The following is an 18,818-nucleotide window of genomic DNA, read 5'->3' on the forward strand; positions in this document are numbered from 1 at the left end:
TTGTTAATGGACACCCTGTACGCCATCGTAACCGACAATAGATTGTGTGCCATATGTTTTTAATCTGCCGCTCATAGACGTACCGGGACATCCGCTACCGGGATATCGAATTCCTTCAGGCTACCTGACCGCACCTTACGATTGATGTGTTGTCCACTCTGTCCACTCTGTTGCCGTGGGTGCCCTTTACAGCTCACTAAAGGAAGAGAACACTGGAAAGCAGCAAGAAAAGTAATAAATTATTTCCCTGTTTCTTACCTCGCGTGCTCCAGATCGGCAACAACCATCCCAGCAACCGGAACTCCCTGTCGCCCAATCTTACCACCGACATCGTCGTCATGCTGGAGAACAATCTGAATGGGCGGCCCCGGTGCTATACGACCTCCGCTTCGACGCTCGTGACGACGGTCGTCTCGAGCACATCGACCGTCGCGGATGCGAGCAGCCTGCGGGCGCCACTGATAAGTATCGATAAGCCGAACTCGGACACGGATCGGACCCTTCAACCACCACCGGCCGGCCACAACGGCAATGGGAGCTGCAACAATGTTAACGACAACGCTCACCACAGCAATAACAACAGTAACGTGTGTAACAATAGAAACTATGGCGACGACCAGTACTCACCCGAGCACAGCCTACTGCCACCGGGCGACGAACGGCAAGAGCTGGTGAACGGATCGGCGACACCGTTGCTACCGCTACCAACCATCACCGTAGACCTGGAGGATGAATCTCACCGAGTTCAGGCACCGAAACGACACTCCGGTAGCAGCCGGAACGACGGACCTGAGCTGGAGCGATTTGGTCCAATGGCCATGGCCAACCAACCTCCGGAGAACCCTCGGAGTAGTCTGCGCTGTGGAGGTACCACCGACGATGGCACCACCAACCTGCTACCAGATGCAAAACGGGAAACGTGTATTTAACGACAGTATTACCAACTCCAGCCCCACCGTGTGGCAATTGTTGGTGTTTTATTGTTATTCTTTTAGACGAAAAAACCACTCAACACGAAGAATATCAGCTAAACGATCTAAGCCGGGTGGCTGTAACAAACCCATGTGATGATGAGCTTAACCAACCAACAAACCACACGTTTCGGTCGTACGATAAGCCAAATTTACAGAAGCCGCAGGGGAAATGCGCTAACATAAACGCTACGTTATGTTTAATTTAGGTAAATAAGGCAGCTAAAAACACGGTACTGGTAGACGAGACCGAGAGCGTGCTCGTAACTTAAAAGGTACAAAGATGTATAATCTCCAAACAAACGATGGACTGATAGCGACGAGTGAGCACAGCGAGAAAGGGAGGTCCTTTGACGAAGCGCTTTTTTATGCTGACCTCCGTGATGGCCCAGGTTTCCCGGTAGCCCACCGTGAGGGAGATCGAGCATCGACGGAACATATTGTTCTTTAAAGGCCATGCAAATGGATCGGATAGGTGCGCTTGTACAGAAAATCCCATCTTTATCGGGTCCCGCTGGCTTCCGGTGGTGATCGATCGCGCATCCTCCGATTGACGACCGTCATAAAAGATGAGCAACACCAGCAAGCGAACTATTGGGATGCCTGAAGGGGCCCCCCGAACGTCTGGGACCGAGGAGATTATTTTCTCGGTTTTATTGACCACCCCGGATGTGTGTTCCAATTTTTCGCTTCACCGCAGCTACACTGTACCATAAATAAGCGGCTTCTCCAACAGGTTATCCGCCCGCCCGTACAGCTCACGGTCAAATATAAAAATTGGTAGCGAACACGAAAGAATTCGGCCACCGGACTTTATGAGTCTTTAACGGCGCCATACAAAAAAAAAACACGAAAATATAAACACCGACCGCTTGTTTGTTGTATGTTGGCGAAGATAAATAAATGATTAAGACTATTGTAGCAGCGAATGTGCGTTTGTGTGGGCAAGGGTGGCCGCAGGGCTTCCTTTTGATGGATAGGTAAGTTCCGCAGGATGTGGTTTGAGTGTAAAAGTTTGTTGCTAGTCCGGCTACGTGCTTCGCTGCAGGAAATTCGCCGGATAGGAACTGATGCCGGAATGGGAGAAAGATGCTCACCGGGATGCAAAGCGTTTCCCACTCATCATCACCGGCATTGTTCGTGTTTGATGTTCACTGATCTACGTCACGGCCACGGCCTTGCCCTTTTTTGACTCAATCAAGGCAGATTACGTGTTCCATTTGACCACCGTAGGGTCAAAAGTTGTTCCGGCACGCGCGGCACGTGTCCGATTAGGGTAATTTGGCTTTCAATTTGCTCCTGATACTTCCTTCGCGAAGCTCAGCGGTACGATGCCCATGTTTGATGAAGGCCTACAAATTACGGTAGGGGTCACAAACTTGGTCATAGACACGATCGATATCCCGAGCCTTGTTTCGGCAACAAAATAACGGCTTAATGATGAGAATACGGTGTGGTGTTACTTTAGTAAACCTCTTTATTGACTTTCAAACCGAGGATCTTGGATCCTGGACCAGTAATTAAACAAAAAATAAACACACACCATGAGATGATGAAAATACAAAATAGGTCGCCTTTTTCCTGCGAAGTCTAATTGCTTCTGGCCAATAAAAAAAATCCAATGTGTAAGCTGACGGCAGGAAAAAAGCGTAGCATTACACCATATACCTGTGGACATCAGGTACCGGTACTACCAATAACAGGATCACTATCCTCTGGCGGCCACAAGATGCAGCTGCGACCAATCTTCGTTGCGCTTCTCGGCGTGAAACTGATCGTTGATGTTTACGAGTGTAAAATTGACCGAAGGCTGGTCAACGCTGGGACGCCTAGCTAGCTGCGGTGGACGATACTTCGGTCCGAGGGCCCGGATTGCTTCCTCCAGACCGAGCTCGGCAGCGGCGAGGAAACACTTTTTGGCCATCGAACGACTCGGACGTAGACCGGCGATTCCACGGGCGTAAAACACGCCCAGGTTGTACATCGCCTGCGGGTGGCCCTGATCGGCGGCCAGCTGATAGCACTCCATGGCCTGTGGGGAAGAGCTCAAAGTAAGCGATGGTAGTTTTACAAGCGGCTACCGCTCCGATACACTTACCATATGCAAATCCTTCGACAGGCCATAGCCCTGTTCATAGCAAATGCCCAAATTGAACGCTGCACCGGCGTGCTGATGACTGGCACCAAGCTTCAGGTGGGAAACGGCTGCGGAATACTCGCCCAGTTCCAGATTCCGGCAGCCCAGCTGATACTCAATCTCCCCCAAAACGGAGAGCAAGTTCCCGAACGCTGATTCGACAGTTTCCGGCTGTGCGTGGGGCACGGCTTCCGGTTTAACCGGTGCGGCGCTAACGCTGACGGGTACCTCTTCCGGCACGTAAACAGCACCAGTCGTCGGTTTCCGCTCATTGTTGATACGGTACGCGAAGTTTTGCAGCACGGTTTTGTGTGGATCGGTGTAATCAACGAACTCACCGAACGGAAGACCACCGAAGACACCGAATGAAGGACGCACACCACGGTGACGGTGGTGCTGATGTTGTTGGTGGTCCTTCGGCTCTGCGATGGGAGGCGGCGGTGGTCCGTCAAAGCGAGGTGAAGCGTTAGCAGTGCCCGCTTTCCGACCAAACAATGCCGACAGCACCTTACAATGGCGGGCCGGCAGACGGCCGTGTTCGGCCGAAGCGGTGCGAAGTAGGTGCGACGAAAAGCAGCGTCCTCCGCGATGGTCCAGCCGCTGTGTCCGCCGATTGAGACACATCAACTGGCTCGCGTACCAGCCGCAGATAATGGCGCTTGTCTGGCGGAGAAAGATAGCGATTGGTTAGGGCTGCCGGCGATAAAACCCCTTCCGCTTATCGCTGAAACGTGTTTCGCGACTTGTTTACGATTGATTAGCGTCCACGATCCGTTTCGGCCCCCCAAAATAAGCCGTGAATCAGCACTTACCCATGTTATTGCTCCATACCACGAGTGCTGGAACTGGAACGGTGGCTCCTGCCGATGGAAGCCCTCCTGATCGGACTGATTTGATCCGGTTCCGTACTCCTTGCGTGGCCCGCGGTCCAGCTGGCGCATGGGCCGGACAACGTGCAGCAAGCAGTAGCGCCTTCCATTCGCCCCATGGTCGTCGCTTCCGGTTGGCGCACCCTCTTCCGATGGTTTTTCCACACAGAACCGCTCCCCCGGTCCACAGTTCCAGGTGCGCCGTACTTCTAGGACATTGGCGGTCTTGTCGTACACATCTCGTATACGACGGGAAACATATTTCCACATCGCTTGCCGAGCTCACTGGTTCATCGACGGTGGGGCTGCGGTTCCGTTCACGTCTCTATTGAAGTATGGCCACAGGAAAGAATTCAACAAGTGCGGGGCGAATGCGAAAAACTGGACAAAAATATAACTTTCGGCGGAGCAAAATAGTTGCCCCTTTCGACGCAACCAATTTGTACTTCTGGTTGTTTTTCTTTTACTGACGGCTTGGCCTTGACGCTTTTGACAGCCCACGTTGTGTGCGTGATCTTAGCCCTTTTCTCTATCCCCTGCAACTTTGTTTTTTACGCTTTTCCCTCTTTATCCGTTTTGTTGATACTGAAGATCGTTTCTTATATTTTTCGTGTTAAGACCATAAAAAGAGAAGTCTCCAGGCAATGTGCGGAAAACACGCTCGATCAATTGCGGTCGTCTGAAATTCAAATCTTGCTGGCTGCGTACTGAATAGAGTGTTTGGCTGAATGCGGTTGTTTTGCTGTGGCGAGCACGCCAAATGTCAATTTACCGCACTGTGTTTTCGAAGCCGATTTGGTAAAGTTTGTTCAACACGAAGTCGGAGTTAAAGCGCCTTTAAACAGACTCAGGCACATCTATGGGACGTGAAACGGAATCCGATGGGTCAGGTTAGTGCCGGAGTTTGAGCCGCCAAAACGGTTCCACCGTATGAACAAAGTTTTTCTGCTTCCTCTCCTCAATAGGTTCGGAATCGGAATCGGGCGGGAGCCGTAGTCGGAGCAACAGTCGCAGTCGCAGCGGAACGCCCCAAGTGGCTCCTACTCCGGGATTTTCGTTAGAACATCATGACTCACGGTAAGCATGGTGTCCTTTGTTTTCGACACTTCATTGTCTACGATTGGATTTGGTTTGCAGGTCACGATCTGGATCGCCAGCACACAATAGAAGCAGCCGTTCGAACTCGGTCGGTTCGCAGCGTTCGCGGTCTGGTTCAGCGGCATCCGGTGCCCGTTCGCCTTCCGGCAGTCGGTCGCCGACGCCAAACAGCCAACAGAAGCGTGACAGCCGATCGCGCAGCGGTTCCGGGTCACGGGCCGGATCGCAAAGGTCCGGATCAGGTTCGAGATCTCGGTCGCGATCCGGTAGTGATCGGTCGCGTAGCGGTACGCCACAGAATCGCTCGCGCAGTGGAACACCGGCAAATCGGTCCCGCAGTGGATCAGCTGCATCCGGGTCACCCGGTTCGCCCAGGAAGTCCCGCTCGCGTTCTCGATCGGTCCGTTCGGGTTCCGGCCGGAGTCGTTCAGGATCGGTAGAATCCGGTGTGAAACGTAAACGAGCCAGTGATTCGGAGGGGGAAGATGCTGTTGAAAACAAAAAGGAACAGAAAAAGAACAAGTTGATCGATACCGATTCGGAGGAGGAAGTGAGCCCGGCAAAGGGCAAAGACGTGACGGCCGATGCACTGTTCGGTGATGCGGCGGATATCAGCTCCGATGAGGATGGTGGCTCGGCCAAAGGAAGCCCTGGTACGCGCGAGCGTGACGAGCTGGACGACCTCGAGGACGAACAGCGCCGAAAGCAGGAGGAGACCAAGCGGGACCGCTCGAGGAGTCGTAGTCGCAGTCGGAGTCGCGACAGTTATCGGCGCTCATCGGATGAGGAAGGAACCGGTGGGGAGCGGCTAGCGCGGTGGGAAGAACCGAAAGAAACCGAACCGGAACAGGAACCCATTCCGGAGACGCGTATCGACGTGGAGATCCCGCGTATCGTGACCGATCTCGGGCGTGACATACACTTTGTGAAGCTACCCAATTTCCTGTCGGTTGAAACGCGCCCTTTCGATGCCGATACGTACGAGGATGAGATTGACGAAGAGGAAACGCTGGACGAGGAAGGACGACAGCGGTTGAAGCTGAAGGTGGAGAACACGATCCGCTGGAGGAACAACATCGACGCGAAAGGCAATGCACAGCGCGAAACGAACGCACGGTTCGTGAAGTGGTCCGACGGAAGTATGAGTTTGCACCTGGGGTCCGAAATCTTCGACGTGTACCGTCAACCGCTGCAAGGTGATCACAACCATCTGTTCATCCGCCAGGGTACCGGTTTGCAGGGTCAGTCGGTGTTCCGCACGAAGCTAACATTCCGGCCACATTCGACCGAATCGTTCACGCATCAGAAGATGCTGATTTCGCTGGCCGATCGCTCGCAGAAAACGTCCGGCATTAAGATTCTCACCCAGGTCGGTGCCGATCCGGACGCCGATCGGAAGCAGAATCTGAAGAAGGAGGAAGAGAAGCTGCGGATGGCCATGCGCGCCAAGCCAACGTCAACGAAACCGAAACGAAGTCGCGATTCCGGAGCCGGTGCCAGCAACGCTTATCATCATGACGAGGGTTCCGAGGACGAGGGCGGCATCTCGATTGCGGCCATCAAGAACAAGTTTAAGGGCGACAAAGCGCTCAAGGCTGGCCGGCAGAGTACGGCCATCTACTCGTCGGACGAGGAGGGTTCGGATGTGGAAATGGGCCGCCGAAAGAAGAACATCGACAAGAAAAAGGCCCGCAAATCGTTGGCCGCTTCCGATGATAGCGATGCCGGTTCGGGCTCCGAGCATTCGGAGCGAGGATCACGCTCCCGATCAAACTCTGGTTCCGGCACCGGTTCCGGTGGCGAAGGTTCGGGAAGTGAGAAGAGCGGCGGTGGCACTGGTGGTAACACCCAGTCCGGTGACGATAGTGACGACTAGACATGTATGTTATTACATTTAATAAAACGGAAAACAAATGTATTGAACTTAAAATTCTTCATATCTTATTTGTTGGTCACTTATTTTTAGATCAACCTTCTCATGTTCCATTTTTAGTAAATCCCTCTCTTGAGCGCGCTTCCACCGGAAGTACACAAACGACGGATTATCGTCATGGTAATCTGTTGATGACCCATAAACATTCTCTGTGTCACGCTCGCCGCGAGCAACGGAGCGCGTGCCGTAGGCCGAACTCTCGACAAGAGTTTCAGTCCATAACTGCCCTTGCACGAGGAAGCGTTTTACGAATCTGTCCGTCACGGCAATAAAGTGACCTCCGACATGTAGAACGTGAAGTGATAATAAGTGATTCTAGATTTAACTAGCATATAAAGCGCCAGATTTTGTTTATGCACGTTAAGCATTGAAATAGTTTTAGTAAGTGCTTGTTTCGGAGAAGAAATGTTATTCTCATCGATACCATCGCTGCCGTCTGTGTTCGAGAAAATGGCCCCGGACCGCGTGGTGTTCCGTCGAACCAGAATGTAAGTACACGCACCGCTTTTTACCGCTCTATGGGTGTCTACTCCTCGTCGGAGAGTTACGAAAGCTCAGTTACGAACGTCATACGGCTGGAAGTTAACTAACCTACCCCGAATTTCAATGTCGACCGAATTGGGACAGGTTAATGGACTAACCGAACTGGGTCAAGTATGTAGCAACGAAGACAACAATCTCTGGTGCGATGAGCATTAACGGGTGCGGAAGTCAATCGATGTCCTTTCTGCTGCAGGTTGATGATGATCGATTGCCAACTGCCGTTAGCGTAGGAACTGAAACGCGCTGGATTGCCGTGTAGCAATATTCAATTAGAAGCTGCCTTTAAAAAGCATATTATTCATCTTATTTATGTATGATGCATTATAAAATCTATTTGTTTCTCATTCGACGTACAAACATTGGGTCATAACAAAAACCAGACACAAAGGGTTCATTGACTCTACCAGACATGCAACGGGTGCACACAACGGTCATATGTTGCGGTCTCTTCCGGTCCGGAGCTCGGCGCAGTCAAATTGGTCAGGCGATAAAACTGCATCGGTGTGTGCATATGCCATAGGCCCTGTGCTACGGTGCCTTTCAAATAGACCGGCCATCGTCCGTCAGCTTGAACCAGGAATCTGCGCATGTCCTTGCACTTGCACAGTGTGTCAATGTGCCCGCCCCAGTCTCTGGCTGGTTGTGCGAAATTGTACACCGATCTTCCGGCTGGCTTTTATCTGTCTACAGCTACGGGGCGGGTGTGTTCCGTTTTCGGCAAAGAATTGACTGCCCCCACCATCTTCGGACGTTGAAGGCGTCATAACAATCGGATAAGTCCGAACTTCCCGGGTTAAAAATCCTCCTGTCCACGGGAGATTTGGTGCCTCCGTGCATCTCAGAGATTAACTCGCCGAGCGTCTTGGTCTCGCGACATCGTCCGATAATAAAAGTGACAGACAGACACCGCCTTCTGGGTTTCTTAATTCGTTCATAAGTTGTGCGACGCAGTAAATTGAAGGTGATGTGGTTTCATTCGTTTATATAGAGTGTAAGGTCAATTTCTCCCACTCGCATCTGATTTTTACGGTTGGATGCTGAGCGCTGAGGCTGTTTCGCACACATTTGCTACAATTTCGTGGCGCTTTTCGTATGTGATAGCTTTATGGTACAAAGTGTTCCTTATCAATCAAAAGGCTGCTGGTGTAAGTGTTGTGTCTTAAATGTTGGTTAGAGATCGGCAAAAAGTGCATTGTCGATAAATATCATTGGAAGCGCCGTCTAGTTGGCACTGAGGTCGAAAAAAGTCCACCATCAGCTGCCAAGAGCGGGCCTCTGCCAAGCTGCCTCTTCCGATTGCGTTCGAAAATAGAATTACCCGAGTGTCCACTGTTGGTGTTGGTGCGTGGATCGAAGAGCAGTCCGTTCCTTAGCGAGTCCTTCGGTGGGGCCAGGATGCGACGTGACGAAACGTACCGGCGAATCACGCGCGAGAAGATGGTCGTGCGAAGGAACACTACCCTTCGCACGCTAGATTCAACAGTTTCCTTTCTGTCCATCGTGGAATCGTGAGTATCCTCATACGGGCTGGGAACGGGTCCAGTTAATAAATATAAATCAACAGATTTATTTGTGAAGCAAACAAAGAAACAGCGCCGAAGGAATGGCGTTGGAAGTGTTTTTTTCTATAACTTTTCAAAACAGACGAAAATCTCAGAGGTTCATTTCGATTGTACGGAGACAAGACGAACCAAGGTACACTGCGAGTCTCCGCGCAGTTGGAATGTAATTTTCGGAACAACTTTTTCTCCCCTTTTCTTGTTGCTTCTTCAACCAATAACACTCTTGGGGAGGAAGGATTTTTGTATCGATTGCGTTTATTATTTATTTGACCAGAGCATCCTCTGATGGTACGCTGGCAGTTGGTTTACCGCAGCGGTTTTTCGCCTTTTTCCGTTGCCTACTGAGGGCCCCTATCTCGTTTACATGATTTATAAGTGTTTGTTGAAACATCAGCTAACCATCAAAGTAAAGCATCTTTCAGTTCTGTTTGATTATATTGATTAAAATATTTTATTCCATTGGAATAAAGTTCAATTAGAAGGAAGGAGGACTGTTGTTTCAACGAATCGAACGAATTTTTGCCAATTTCGACTAATTGGAATCTACGCTCAAAGGAATCATCGAAAAATAAGATCATTACTGAAGTAACTGGGCAATGAGCAAATAGTGACACATTTTCCTTAGCCTTTGCGTTCTTTGCAGCTCACAATACGCTTCTGACACAATTTACTTCGCTTGAAACGAAGAAAGAAGAGACCGGAGCATAACCGAAACGTGACCAGATTTTTTTGGTCCCCCAAAAATGTGTGTGCTATTAACAATAACCCTATTAGAAACTGTCCACAAACCGTTGGCATACTTGCGTTTCGCCCTGCGTACCATCGTGAGCTGTTCGGTTCCACATTCCAACAATTTGCTCTAGTTTTTCCAGTTTCCCGCCAGACGAAGCCGTAAGGAGCCGACTTTTTTCCGCTAAGGCGACCGTAATCGATTCGCTTGCGGGTTTCTTGGAGACGTCTATTGCACCGCCACCGAACCCCTCCGAACGCACCCGATAATTAAGTCCTTGCGTCAAATCGGCCCCCAACCTGCCTGCCCAGCAAGGTCCCGGCAACACGCACCGTTCGGCTCAATCACAACGCCTTGTCACAAGTGGCGCGCGGGGCTCCAAGAAACCGAAAACCAGAAAGAAACGGAAGAGACCCAACATGAAACAACCATCCTGGGGCTGGCCCATGCCTTCGGGTCCTTTGGGTGAGACTTAAAAACTGTTCGAGCCTCGTCGAGCCTCGACTGGGGGGTCTCTGTCGAAGAAGTAAGGTCCCCCTGTTTAGGCTGCGAAGCGTCTTCGGCTGTGGCGTGTGGTTCCTTTTCTAGTCCCCGTGCAGCCCCGGGGCGGTAAAAAAAGGATAGTTTTACACCTCGTGGGGTCCACTTGTGATTCCGCGCTATTTATTCGGCCCTCCGTCCTTTCTGATGGCCCCCTCGGGAGTAAATAACCCGTGGTGTCGTGTCGTTCGCGTCGAGCCTAGGCGTTTGCGTACTGACCGAAGTCAGTGTGTGGTCAGCGTGGGGTCGGTCTGCGGTCAATCTGAAGTCCGACAAACCAGTCGGTTTTTGGTCGCGCTCGGAAACGGTCACCTCTCGGGAAAGGGTCTCGTGCGGGAGTCATTCCGTGTGCCTTCAGTGCTTTGCGTTCAGTGGCCTGTCGGAGATTGATTTTTTTCCCGTGAGGAGTCCTTTGGGTCACAACGAGTGCTGGAAAAGGTGCTTCGGTCGGGGGTGAAATATTTGAGTGGTCCCACGAATGGTGTCGCGTGGACATTACTTGATGTGCAATTGATCGCCGGATGCTGGTACAGTACGGTGGTGCCGGTGCTGTTGGAGGACCTCGTAATACGACCATGAGCGACGGGTACCACCACGGTTACCACCACCATCTGCCGTCGTACGAGTACGCACCGCCCAGTGGCCCTGGTAATAACACTCTGCACGAAGCGTACGGTCGGGCCGGGCACCACCCGGGATTCCCTCCTGGGGCGGGCGGTACGGCAGGTACGGCCCCAAACCACAACCATACTTCCACTAACGCTAGCACCTACAAAATGTCTCGTACCGTTTCGAACTCCCAACCGGCCCTGGAACGGTCCGACGTGCACGTGGAATACGAAGTGGCCGTCCCGATACACAGCATCGAGTCGATCCGCCACACGCCGTACCATTCGCTATGGAACCTGCACGAGTGGTAAGCAACCGAAAGGGGAATGCCCTTTAACGTGTCCTTTATTTCTAGTTACAATCATGATTTTGCTACAATTTTTTATCAACCAATCGAAGAAACCTACGTTCCAGACGTCAAGATCAAGTAGTCCTTGAATGAGTAACCAATCGCTGATCGCGGTCCTTGAAAGTTGAACAATCCCGAAGTGGAATCCTCAACACCCCCTTCAGCTCGAGTGCCAAAAATGGTCTTAAACAATTCCAACGCTTTGGCGTTCATTTGCCCCACAAGCTGACGCCGGCAGCCTTTAAATCGATCGAAACCCACTAATTGAACTCTGGCGCGTTGACACGAGACCACCGAGAGGACCCAAACGCTCGCCCGTCGATTAATCGTTGTCGGAGTCGGACCGATATGTGGACCACTTTTGTACATAGCACCCTACTGCTGTCGGCATTTCTGCTTTCAATCGCCCCGCCGAGTTCTGCTGACCGGTAGCGGCGTTAGCGAAAATACAACCCGCCCCACCGTAGCAGTCGCAGTGACCACCATCAGGAGGTCCTTCCGAACCCGTCGGGGTCGTATGGTGTTTGTGTGTTCGTGACAGCCGGTGGGCGAAGTAAATAACCTCCAGCGGCACCGGGAGTCAGTGTCCGCTACGGAGTGGACAACAGAGGGCGCGAGGGAGAAAAAAGGGGAAAACAAAGCTAAAGGTTTGATGAACTCCCGTGGCCGTGTTGGAAAATCCCACCGTCAGGCGTGTGTGTGGCGGGTGGATTTTTCATCGGCCATTCCGTTTGGACTCATGCGGAAGACCACAACCATTTTCTTCGGCCAGCCTTCGGGGTCCGTGTGTTGGGTCGGCAAAAGTGAGGTTAAAACTAATCACCAAGTCCAAAGGCTCGACAGTTGGTGAGCCAGCCAGGACGCCTAAGGCTATTTTTGGTATGCGTGAGGGTCTCTGTTGGACGATGTTGCCGTAGATAGCCGAATGGACGGATGGGTGTTGTTTTGTAGTTACCACGCCATCCGGCGAAGTAACTCAGAAGGAATGCAAATTTTGTTCTTATCGTTGATAATGATATGCGACGAATGTGGTCCCATTAAAAAGTAAGCTCTTCTTCAAGTTATTTGAGTAGTGAGCATCTTTTATAACACTTACATTGAATTAATAGTCATTATACCGTGAACCTTTTAAATTACCGTATTTTTCCGTGTATAACGCGCACTTTTTTCCCAATTTTTTTAGCTCTAAAATCTGGGTGCGCGTTATACAAGGGTAGTAAACATTTTGTCTCCTCCAAGCATACAAATGTGCCCTTTTAGGTACATATTCTATAGTATTATTGAATAAATTATAAAATGAAACACTTGTTAGGAATATAATTATCCATACAATATCGTTTTTAAGTCATGGCAGGGAGTTAAAACAGAAGTTGTTGTGAAATCATTTAAAAAATGTGGCATCAGCATGGATCTGAAGATGTCGCAATTTATGAGGACTCTTCAGAGAGTGACAATGAGGAGTACATTGAACAGCAATTGGAGAATATCAATTTGTCAGACAGCAATGAATCTGAGTTTGAAGATTATTCCGAAATATAAAATACTAGTATGTCTTTTGCAATGTATACGCATTTTATCTTTAGTCTACTTTAGTATATTTATAGAGTATTTAGAGTAATACATTATTATCATTTGATATTTGTTGGATATCACATATCTGAAAAATGTAAAGTAAAAAATTTGTTTTCCAATTTTGTTCTCGTAAAATATGGGTGCGCGTTATACACGGGTGCGCGTTATACACGGAAAAATACGGTAGTCGACTTCTTGCAAGACTCCAAGAGTAGTCCAAGTCTCCCAAGGCAAGTCTTCTGTGGTCTACTCTTGTTATTGGTGGGTACTTAGGTTATATTCTGTCCAATTAAAACCTAGCGTTCTTCTGTCCATTCTGTCCAGTTAAAACCTAGCGTTTCGTTCCTAGCGTAAAACCTAGCTCAAGTAGTTGAAGGGCTCTGCGAAATAAGGTTATCGTGTCCACTTCTAGTTACGGGCCATTGATTGAACCTCTACCAGGGCCCAGCGTTACTCCACAAAGCTGCATGTGAAGATGTAATAACTCTACTTTCACTCAATACACCTCAAGCAGTGTCCGAACTTGCCCCGGTTCTTGCTACTTCCCTTGGTCTGAAATTAATTTTCCATTGAATCTCCTGCAAAAGTTTGCCCACCGGTCCCACCGCCGTTTTTGTGCCCAACCATCAAACAAACTGCTGGCCCGATGCAGTAAATCGCTTCGCGGTATGCGCGAGAGTGTAGCAGAAAGAAATTTGTCTTGCACTCGGTTCCGCGATTTCCGGCCCGGAAGTCATTGTCCTAGTTGTGGGTTCGCCACACAGGTGAGCCGATGACCACACAGGCCCCTGCTACACTGCCTGTTCTATGCCAGCAGAACATGTTGGCTCGTGAGGTTGAATTCCGGCCATCGCTCGGCACATCCCGTAGGCCGATCGTAAATAATTGATCAAAACGCGGGCCCCTCGGGACGGACGGACGGCGAAGGGTGAAAATTAAACTTCCTTCCACGTCCCCGAAGACACCCCGAAGTTACAGCCGTGGGGTTATCGGGGCTGCATTCGGGGTCGTTGACCGGTTGCAACCGTCCAACAGGCGGCATTGCGAAAAGTGGCCAGCAAATCTCGGCCTGTCGCGTGTTGATTGAAAAATATGCATCACTTTCCATCGGACTACGATCCGTTTTGCATTGCCTGATGGTGTGCAGTCGGAAATGGCCACTTAGAGGACAGAAAGGCAAAGGCAGCAATAGATTGCTCTATCGATCCGTCGGAGGATTCCTATTTCATCCCCTGATGAAACTTCTCTTTTCTGAGTGTTGCTTGGTCAGTTTTGGGCCAATTTTGCTGTTCTAGCGATCTCTAGCGGGTTCCCCTAATTGGCGCTTATTCATGGTCGATTACCACGGAATCCGTCCGTTTTCTTGTTCCAAGTGCCAAGATCTTGGACACGTTTTCAGAGACACTTGCCACGAAGGTCCTTCAGTTCGCCTCGCGTTCAACCGTTTTCAAAGACACTATGTCCTGTTGTGGATGACTTTATAGTTTAGAGTCCAGAAAAGAAAGGATTTCGTAGAGGGGCGTCCTTACTTCCGTAAAGAGGAAAAACTGTTGCGCAGTTACTTTTACTTTTCGTTATTTATTTTTTTATGTTTTTTATTTTATTTTTTTACGTTCACCTTGAAGTCTAGAACTTTTGGAATCCCGAACCGGATAAGCCATAACCGCATTTTTATCGAGACAATGCGTGCTGAAGGCCATCTGGCCATACGATTTAGGACACACGTAGTGCTCCCTTCGATCAGCCCACTTTACCTTGACATCGTTAGAGTACATTTTAGGGGAAGTTCCTATTCGGAGAGCAAGAAAAAGATGGACGTTAATTACTATACACATCCTGTAGCGACTCATAATCACCGTGACACGCAAAGGGGCCGTGACATGCCGTGACCCGGCGCGTAACACACTTCGGAACATTCCTGCTGTGCGACCCCCACCATCGGTGGTCGGTCTCGGAGGTCCTTTTGCCGGAGGAAGAAAATTCATATCGCGTTTGCAAACTGCACTCAGTTCTCTAGCCTTCGGTGAGAAAATATGGTTTGGAAGCGAAACAAGGTTGTGGCGTTAAATTAATTCACTCGAAAGTATTTCTCGAGCACCACCGAGCCATGGCACACGAAACCGTGGCTTGTCGTGCATATGGTTCAAGAATGTCCAGCCCTAAATGACCGGTATGAAGAAGCGGAACCGTGACGCTCACATCACGGGTGTCATAAAGGGTCACCAGACGGCATGTGTGCCGTGGGTCCCAGATTTCTATCGGCCATTGACGTGGGTCGTGCGGGCGGTGACTAATCTTGCTCCGAAGGTTTCCGAACTGCAGCCATCGTTTATCAGGATCTGTGGCCTCGTCACAGCAGCAGACCCTTTGTCGAGCATGTGGTCCCCGGCCGGCAGTAGGTCAAACTGAGGAAATGAATGCAATTTGTTTTACCGGTGAAGGTAAAGTACATTAAATAAAATGAACGATGGCGAAAGGTGACAAAATTTGCTTGTCCCAAGGGAGATTGTCGCCCGAAAAAGAAACGGTACGAACCAAGTTGTTACGACTTTAAGTTAAAAAAGTTGTACACTAAAAATGAAAATAAATTACTTACTTGAATGTTCTTTCAAAGAAAGGCAATCCGACAGAGTTTTCAACAATTACGTTTTCAATTGATCCTAGCGATTTACGAAACTCTATCTGCCTTAAAAAAGTGGTGCCAGCTTACACGTGGAGCGAGTACACTGAGACCTCTGCGGAGCACACCGTAATACGGTGTGTAATAACTCCCCGGAGAGTACTACTTACGACCCTCACGGGGCTCTTTTTTACACGTAAATTGCTTCCGCTAGATAATAAACCACTCCCACAGCGCCATCGGGCACAGTAATGTGTTGCCTGCGCCATTTTATCAAATCCGAACGTACCACTAACCTACATTTAAGTCACCCCATTCGGCGCAAGAAGCGCAAATGGAAGCGAACCCCAATTCGCGGTTGGGGCAATTAAGCGTTTTAACACGGGTCTGGTATCGTTTCTCTTCCCGTGCGTCGCAGCTCGGCACCGTCCACGTCCGGCTTCCAGCATATGGCCCGCATGATGGACACGCTGATCCTGGATAATTTGGCACCGTTTGCGTTCACGAAAATCACCACGACCACACATCGGCCGACGAGGATCGGCGGTGGGCCGAGCGGATCGGGTGGCAGCGGAGGTGTTCCGGGCGGTGGAGGCAGCGGAGACAGCGTTGGAGGTGGCGGTGGTAGCGGCAGCGGCGGCAGTGGACGAGGCGGTGGCCTGATCGATGTGCGCGCGGGCCCACTGGGCCCCCTGGATCGGGACGGAATGATGCGCGGGGGCCCGATGGTCGGGCTCGGCGTGAAGAAGGCAACGAGCACCAGCAACGTCAGCAACCTGGTCGGTGCCGGAGCGGTCAGCTCGTCGACAATCCGTGTCAACCTGCAGAAGAACAAAATACCGACACAAGGTCAGTGCGGTCCACTACTTGGTGAGGTTCCATTTGCTTGCGTAGGTAGTGGCGGTAGAGAGATCGGTGGCGCTGAAAGTGGAGCACCCGTGCGACACTAAGTAGCACACCGGCTAGACCCATTGGGAGTGTTTTAATGAGGGACCAGCCCTCTTGGAGGAGTGTGCGCCACTTTCCAAGGGTCGCCGTTAACCTCGATTCCTCCTTCCTTTGGGCTGCGCTACATCCTGGGGCGCGATAAAGGAGTGTATGCCCGCATTACATACCTGATACGTCGCTCTTAACCTTATTCCGATTTCAGAGGTCCACCCGAATCCGCGGCATGCAAACCTTGCCTCGAATGCGTCGTCCCCTCCGACGGCCACGGACTCGCGCTGGATCTCGTCGCTCCGGCGGCGCGATCCGGAGCTACAGCCGACACTGCCCTCCATCAATCACTCCAACCACCACAGTACCTCATCGCTGACGCACCAGCACAGCATCGGCTATACCAGCTCCTCGAACACGCCCAACACGGACCGGCGCAGCAGCCGCACCAGTGGCCACCAGAAATCTTCCCTTCGTAAGAGCCGCTCGGTGGAGCGCATCCGGGCGCGCAAACTGGCCACCTCGAAGATCAAGGAGCGCCCGAAAAAGTCGTCCTCCGAGGAGGGTGGCGGCTCCGACGACCAGGAGGTCACCTCCGTGGAGGAGAACTCCCCCCAGCAGCAACACTCGCCCGTGAAGCGGCTCGAGAAGTCGTCGAAGATGTTCAACGCGATCGGCTACGAGCCGCACCTGATCGACACGCTGGAGAAGGACATGCTGCAGAAGAACCCGAACGTCCAGTGGAACGATGTGGCCGGACTGAACGAGGCGAAAGCGATCCTCCAGGAAGCGGTCGTGCTGCCGGTGATACTGCCGGACTTTTTCCGCGGTATCCGCCGGCCGTGGAAGGGTGTGCTGATGGTGGGCCCACCGGGAACGGGCAAAACAATGCTCGCCAAAGCGGTAGCAACCGAGTGCGGCACCACGTTTTTCAACGTGTCCTCGAGCACCCTGACGTCCAAGTACCGGGGGGAGAGCGAGAAGCTGGTCCGGTTGCTGTTCGAGATGGCCCGCTTCTACGCTCCGAGTACGATCTTTATCGACGAGATCGATTCACTGTGTGCCTGCCGTGGGAGTGACTCTGAGCACGAGGCCAGCCGACGCTTCAAGGCGGAACTGCTGATCCAGATGGATGGTCTGAATGCCGCGAAGTGAGTACGAAAGGGAGGGCGACCCGCTTCGATCGTCCCGCCCAGCTTACGTATACCGTCTTTACAGCGATGAGAAGGTGATCATGGTGCTGGCCGCCACCAACCATCCCTGGGACATCGACGAGGCGTTCCGGCGACGGTTCGAGAAGCGCGTCTACATTGGTCTTCCGAACGATAACACTCGCAAGGCGCTGCTCGAGCTGTGTCTGAAGGGTGTCAGTATATCGCCGGACCTGAACACGGACAGCGTTGCCGATCAGCTGAACGGGTACACGGGGTCGGACATCGCTAACGTCTGTCGGTAAGTACCGCGCGCCAATGGCAGAGAAAAGTGCCAGTGCGTGATCTGCGGACCTCCTCCCTTTCGTAGCGATGCCGCGATGATGGCAATGAGACGTCATATCAACGGTCTCAGCCCGTCGGAAATCAAGATGATTCGCCGGGAAGAGGTGGACCTGCCCGTGACCGGCCAGGACTTCCAGGATGCGATGCTCAAGACGCGCAAATCCGTTTCGGCCAACGATGTCACACGGTACGAAACGTGGATGGATGAGTACGGGTCGTGCTAGTGTTACATCTAAACCCGCCCGGGGGAATCTGTGACGAATGACGGCTCAAAACCTCCAAGGCCCGGCCCGACCCTCCATCGAAGCAATCTTCAGCTCTAATTCTCTTTCGCTGTAGCTAAGCAATGTATCACCAACGCACTCCATTAAGGCAGGTGGACCCTGAGTGGCCCAATCCAATCCACCAGGGAAGGAGGCACCTATGTTCGGACAGTAATCGTCCCATTTTCGTTACGTTGCCTTTTGTATTGTTTCAGTCCGTTAGGATCGTGGTTTAGTGTTGCGTACAACTGCCTATTGTTCTTAGCTCCTTGTAACAGACCAATAAATAAGTATATTAATCATCATTTAAAAGCTCGAACATTCGAACTGCTGCCAAAGAAAGTGATGTTTGAAAATGTAAGTATTGTTTCCGACGATTCGTGTTCTGGTTTCGTTTAGCAATCCGAAACGGAACGCAACGAAAACAAATGCGTCATACGGTTTTGCCGCGATGGGAAAGGTCGTTTATTTGAAACCTAAGTGGGCTAAGAGGCACAAGGTCAGGAGATAATCGGAAACATTCAAACTGGACACGCACGCACAAGGTAATCGATATCAAATTGGGCTATTACATTTTTAGGGATAAATTT

The 18,818-nt window shown here is 51.1% G+C and overlaps 4 protein-coding genes across 6 annotated transcripts in view; 3 read left to right on the top strand and 1 right to left on the bottom strand.

The window, feature by feature from the left end:
* Positions 1-1,827, top strand: part of LOC131212862 (neuropeptides capa receptor) — a 22,343-nt gene extending 20,516 nt beyond the window's left edge. The window contains exon 9 of the mRNA XM_058206916.1: positions 207-1,827. Within this exon, the coding sequence (XP_058062899.1) occupies positions 207-929 (723 nt within the window). The 3' untranslated portion in view covers positions 930-1,827. The remainder of the gene's footprint in view (positions 1-206) is intronic.
* A 603-nt stretch (positions 1,828-2,430) lies between these two features.
* LOC131209018 (uncharacterized) lies at positions 2,431-4,424 on the bottom strand. The gene is made up of 3 exons (XM_058201983.1): positions 3,921-4,424; positions 3,070-3,771; positions 2,431-3,003 (listed from the first exon to the last, which is right to left on the bottom strand). Exons 1-3 carry the CDS (start codon positions 4,245-4,247, stop codon positions 2,680-2,682), a joined length of 1,353 nt encoding a protein of 450 aa, XP_058057966.1. The 5' UTR covers positions 4,248-4,424; the 3' UTR covers positions 2,431-2,679.
* A 342-nt stretch (positions 4,425-4,766) lies between these two features.
* Positions 4,767-6,951, top strand: LOC131212039 (another transcription unit protein). Its single transcript, XM_058205760.1, has 3 exons — positions 4,767-4,867; positions 4,943-5,054; positions 5,115-6,951. Exons 1-3 carry the CDS (start codon positions 4,837-4,839, stop codon positions 6,949-6,951), a joined length of 1,980 nt encoding a protein of 659 aa, XP_058061743.1. The 5' UTR covers positions 4,767-4,836.
* Positions 6,952-10,837: 3,886 nt separating this feature from the next.
* On the top strand, positions 10,838-18,491 carry LOC131208770 (katanin p60 ATPase-containing subunit A1). Of its 3 annotated transcripts, none has more exons than XM_058201653.1 (6): positions 10,838-11,031; positions 11,227-11,299; positions 15,952-16,403; positions 16,684-17,620; positions 17,688-17,921; positions 17,991-18,491. In XM_058201653.1, the coding sequence occupies exons 1-6, from the start codon at positions 10,905-10,907 to the stop codon at positions 18,187-18,189; spliced, it is 2,022 nt and encodes a 673-aa protein (XP_058057636.1). In that variant the 5' UTR covers positions 10,838-10,904; the 3' UTR covers positions 18,190-18,491. The 3 variants fall into 3 exon arrangements, with proteins under 3 accessions (XP_058057636.1, XP_058057637.1, XP_058057635.1); XM_058201654.1 differs by having other exon boundaries at positions 15,952-16,382; XM_058201652.1 differs by having other exon boundaries at positions 10,838-11,299; positions 15,952-16,408; positions 16,686-17,620.
* The last annotated feature ends 327 nt before the right edge of the window (positions 18,492-18,818 follow it).

Source organism: Anopheles bellator, chromosome 2, assembly GCF_943735745.2.
Source record: "Anopheles bellator chromosome 2, idAnoBellAS_SP24_06.2, whole genome shotgun sequence".
In the NCBI taxonomy this organism is placed as follows: domain Eukaryota; kingdom Metazoa; phylum Arthropoda; class Insecta; order Diptera; family Culicidae; genus Anopheles; species Anopheles bellator.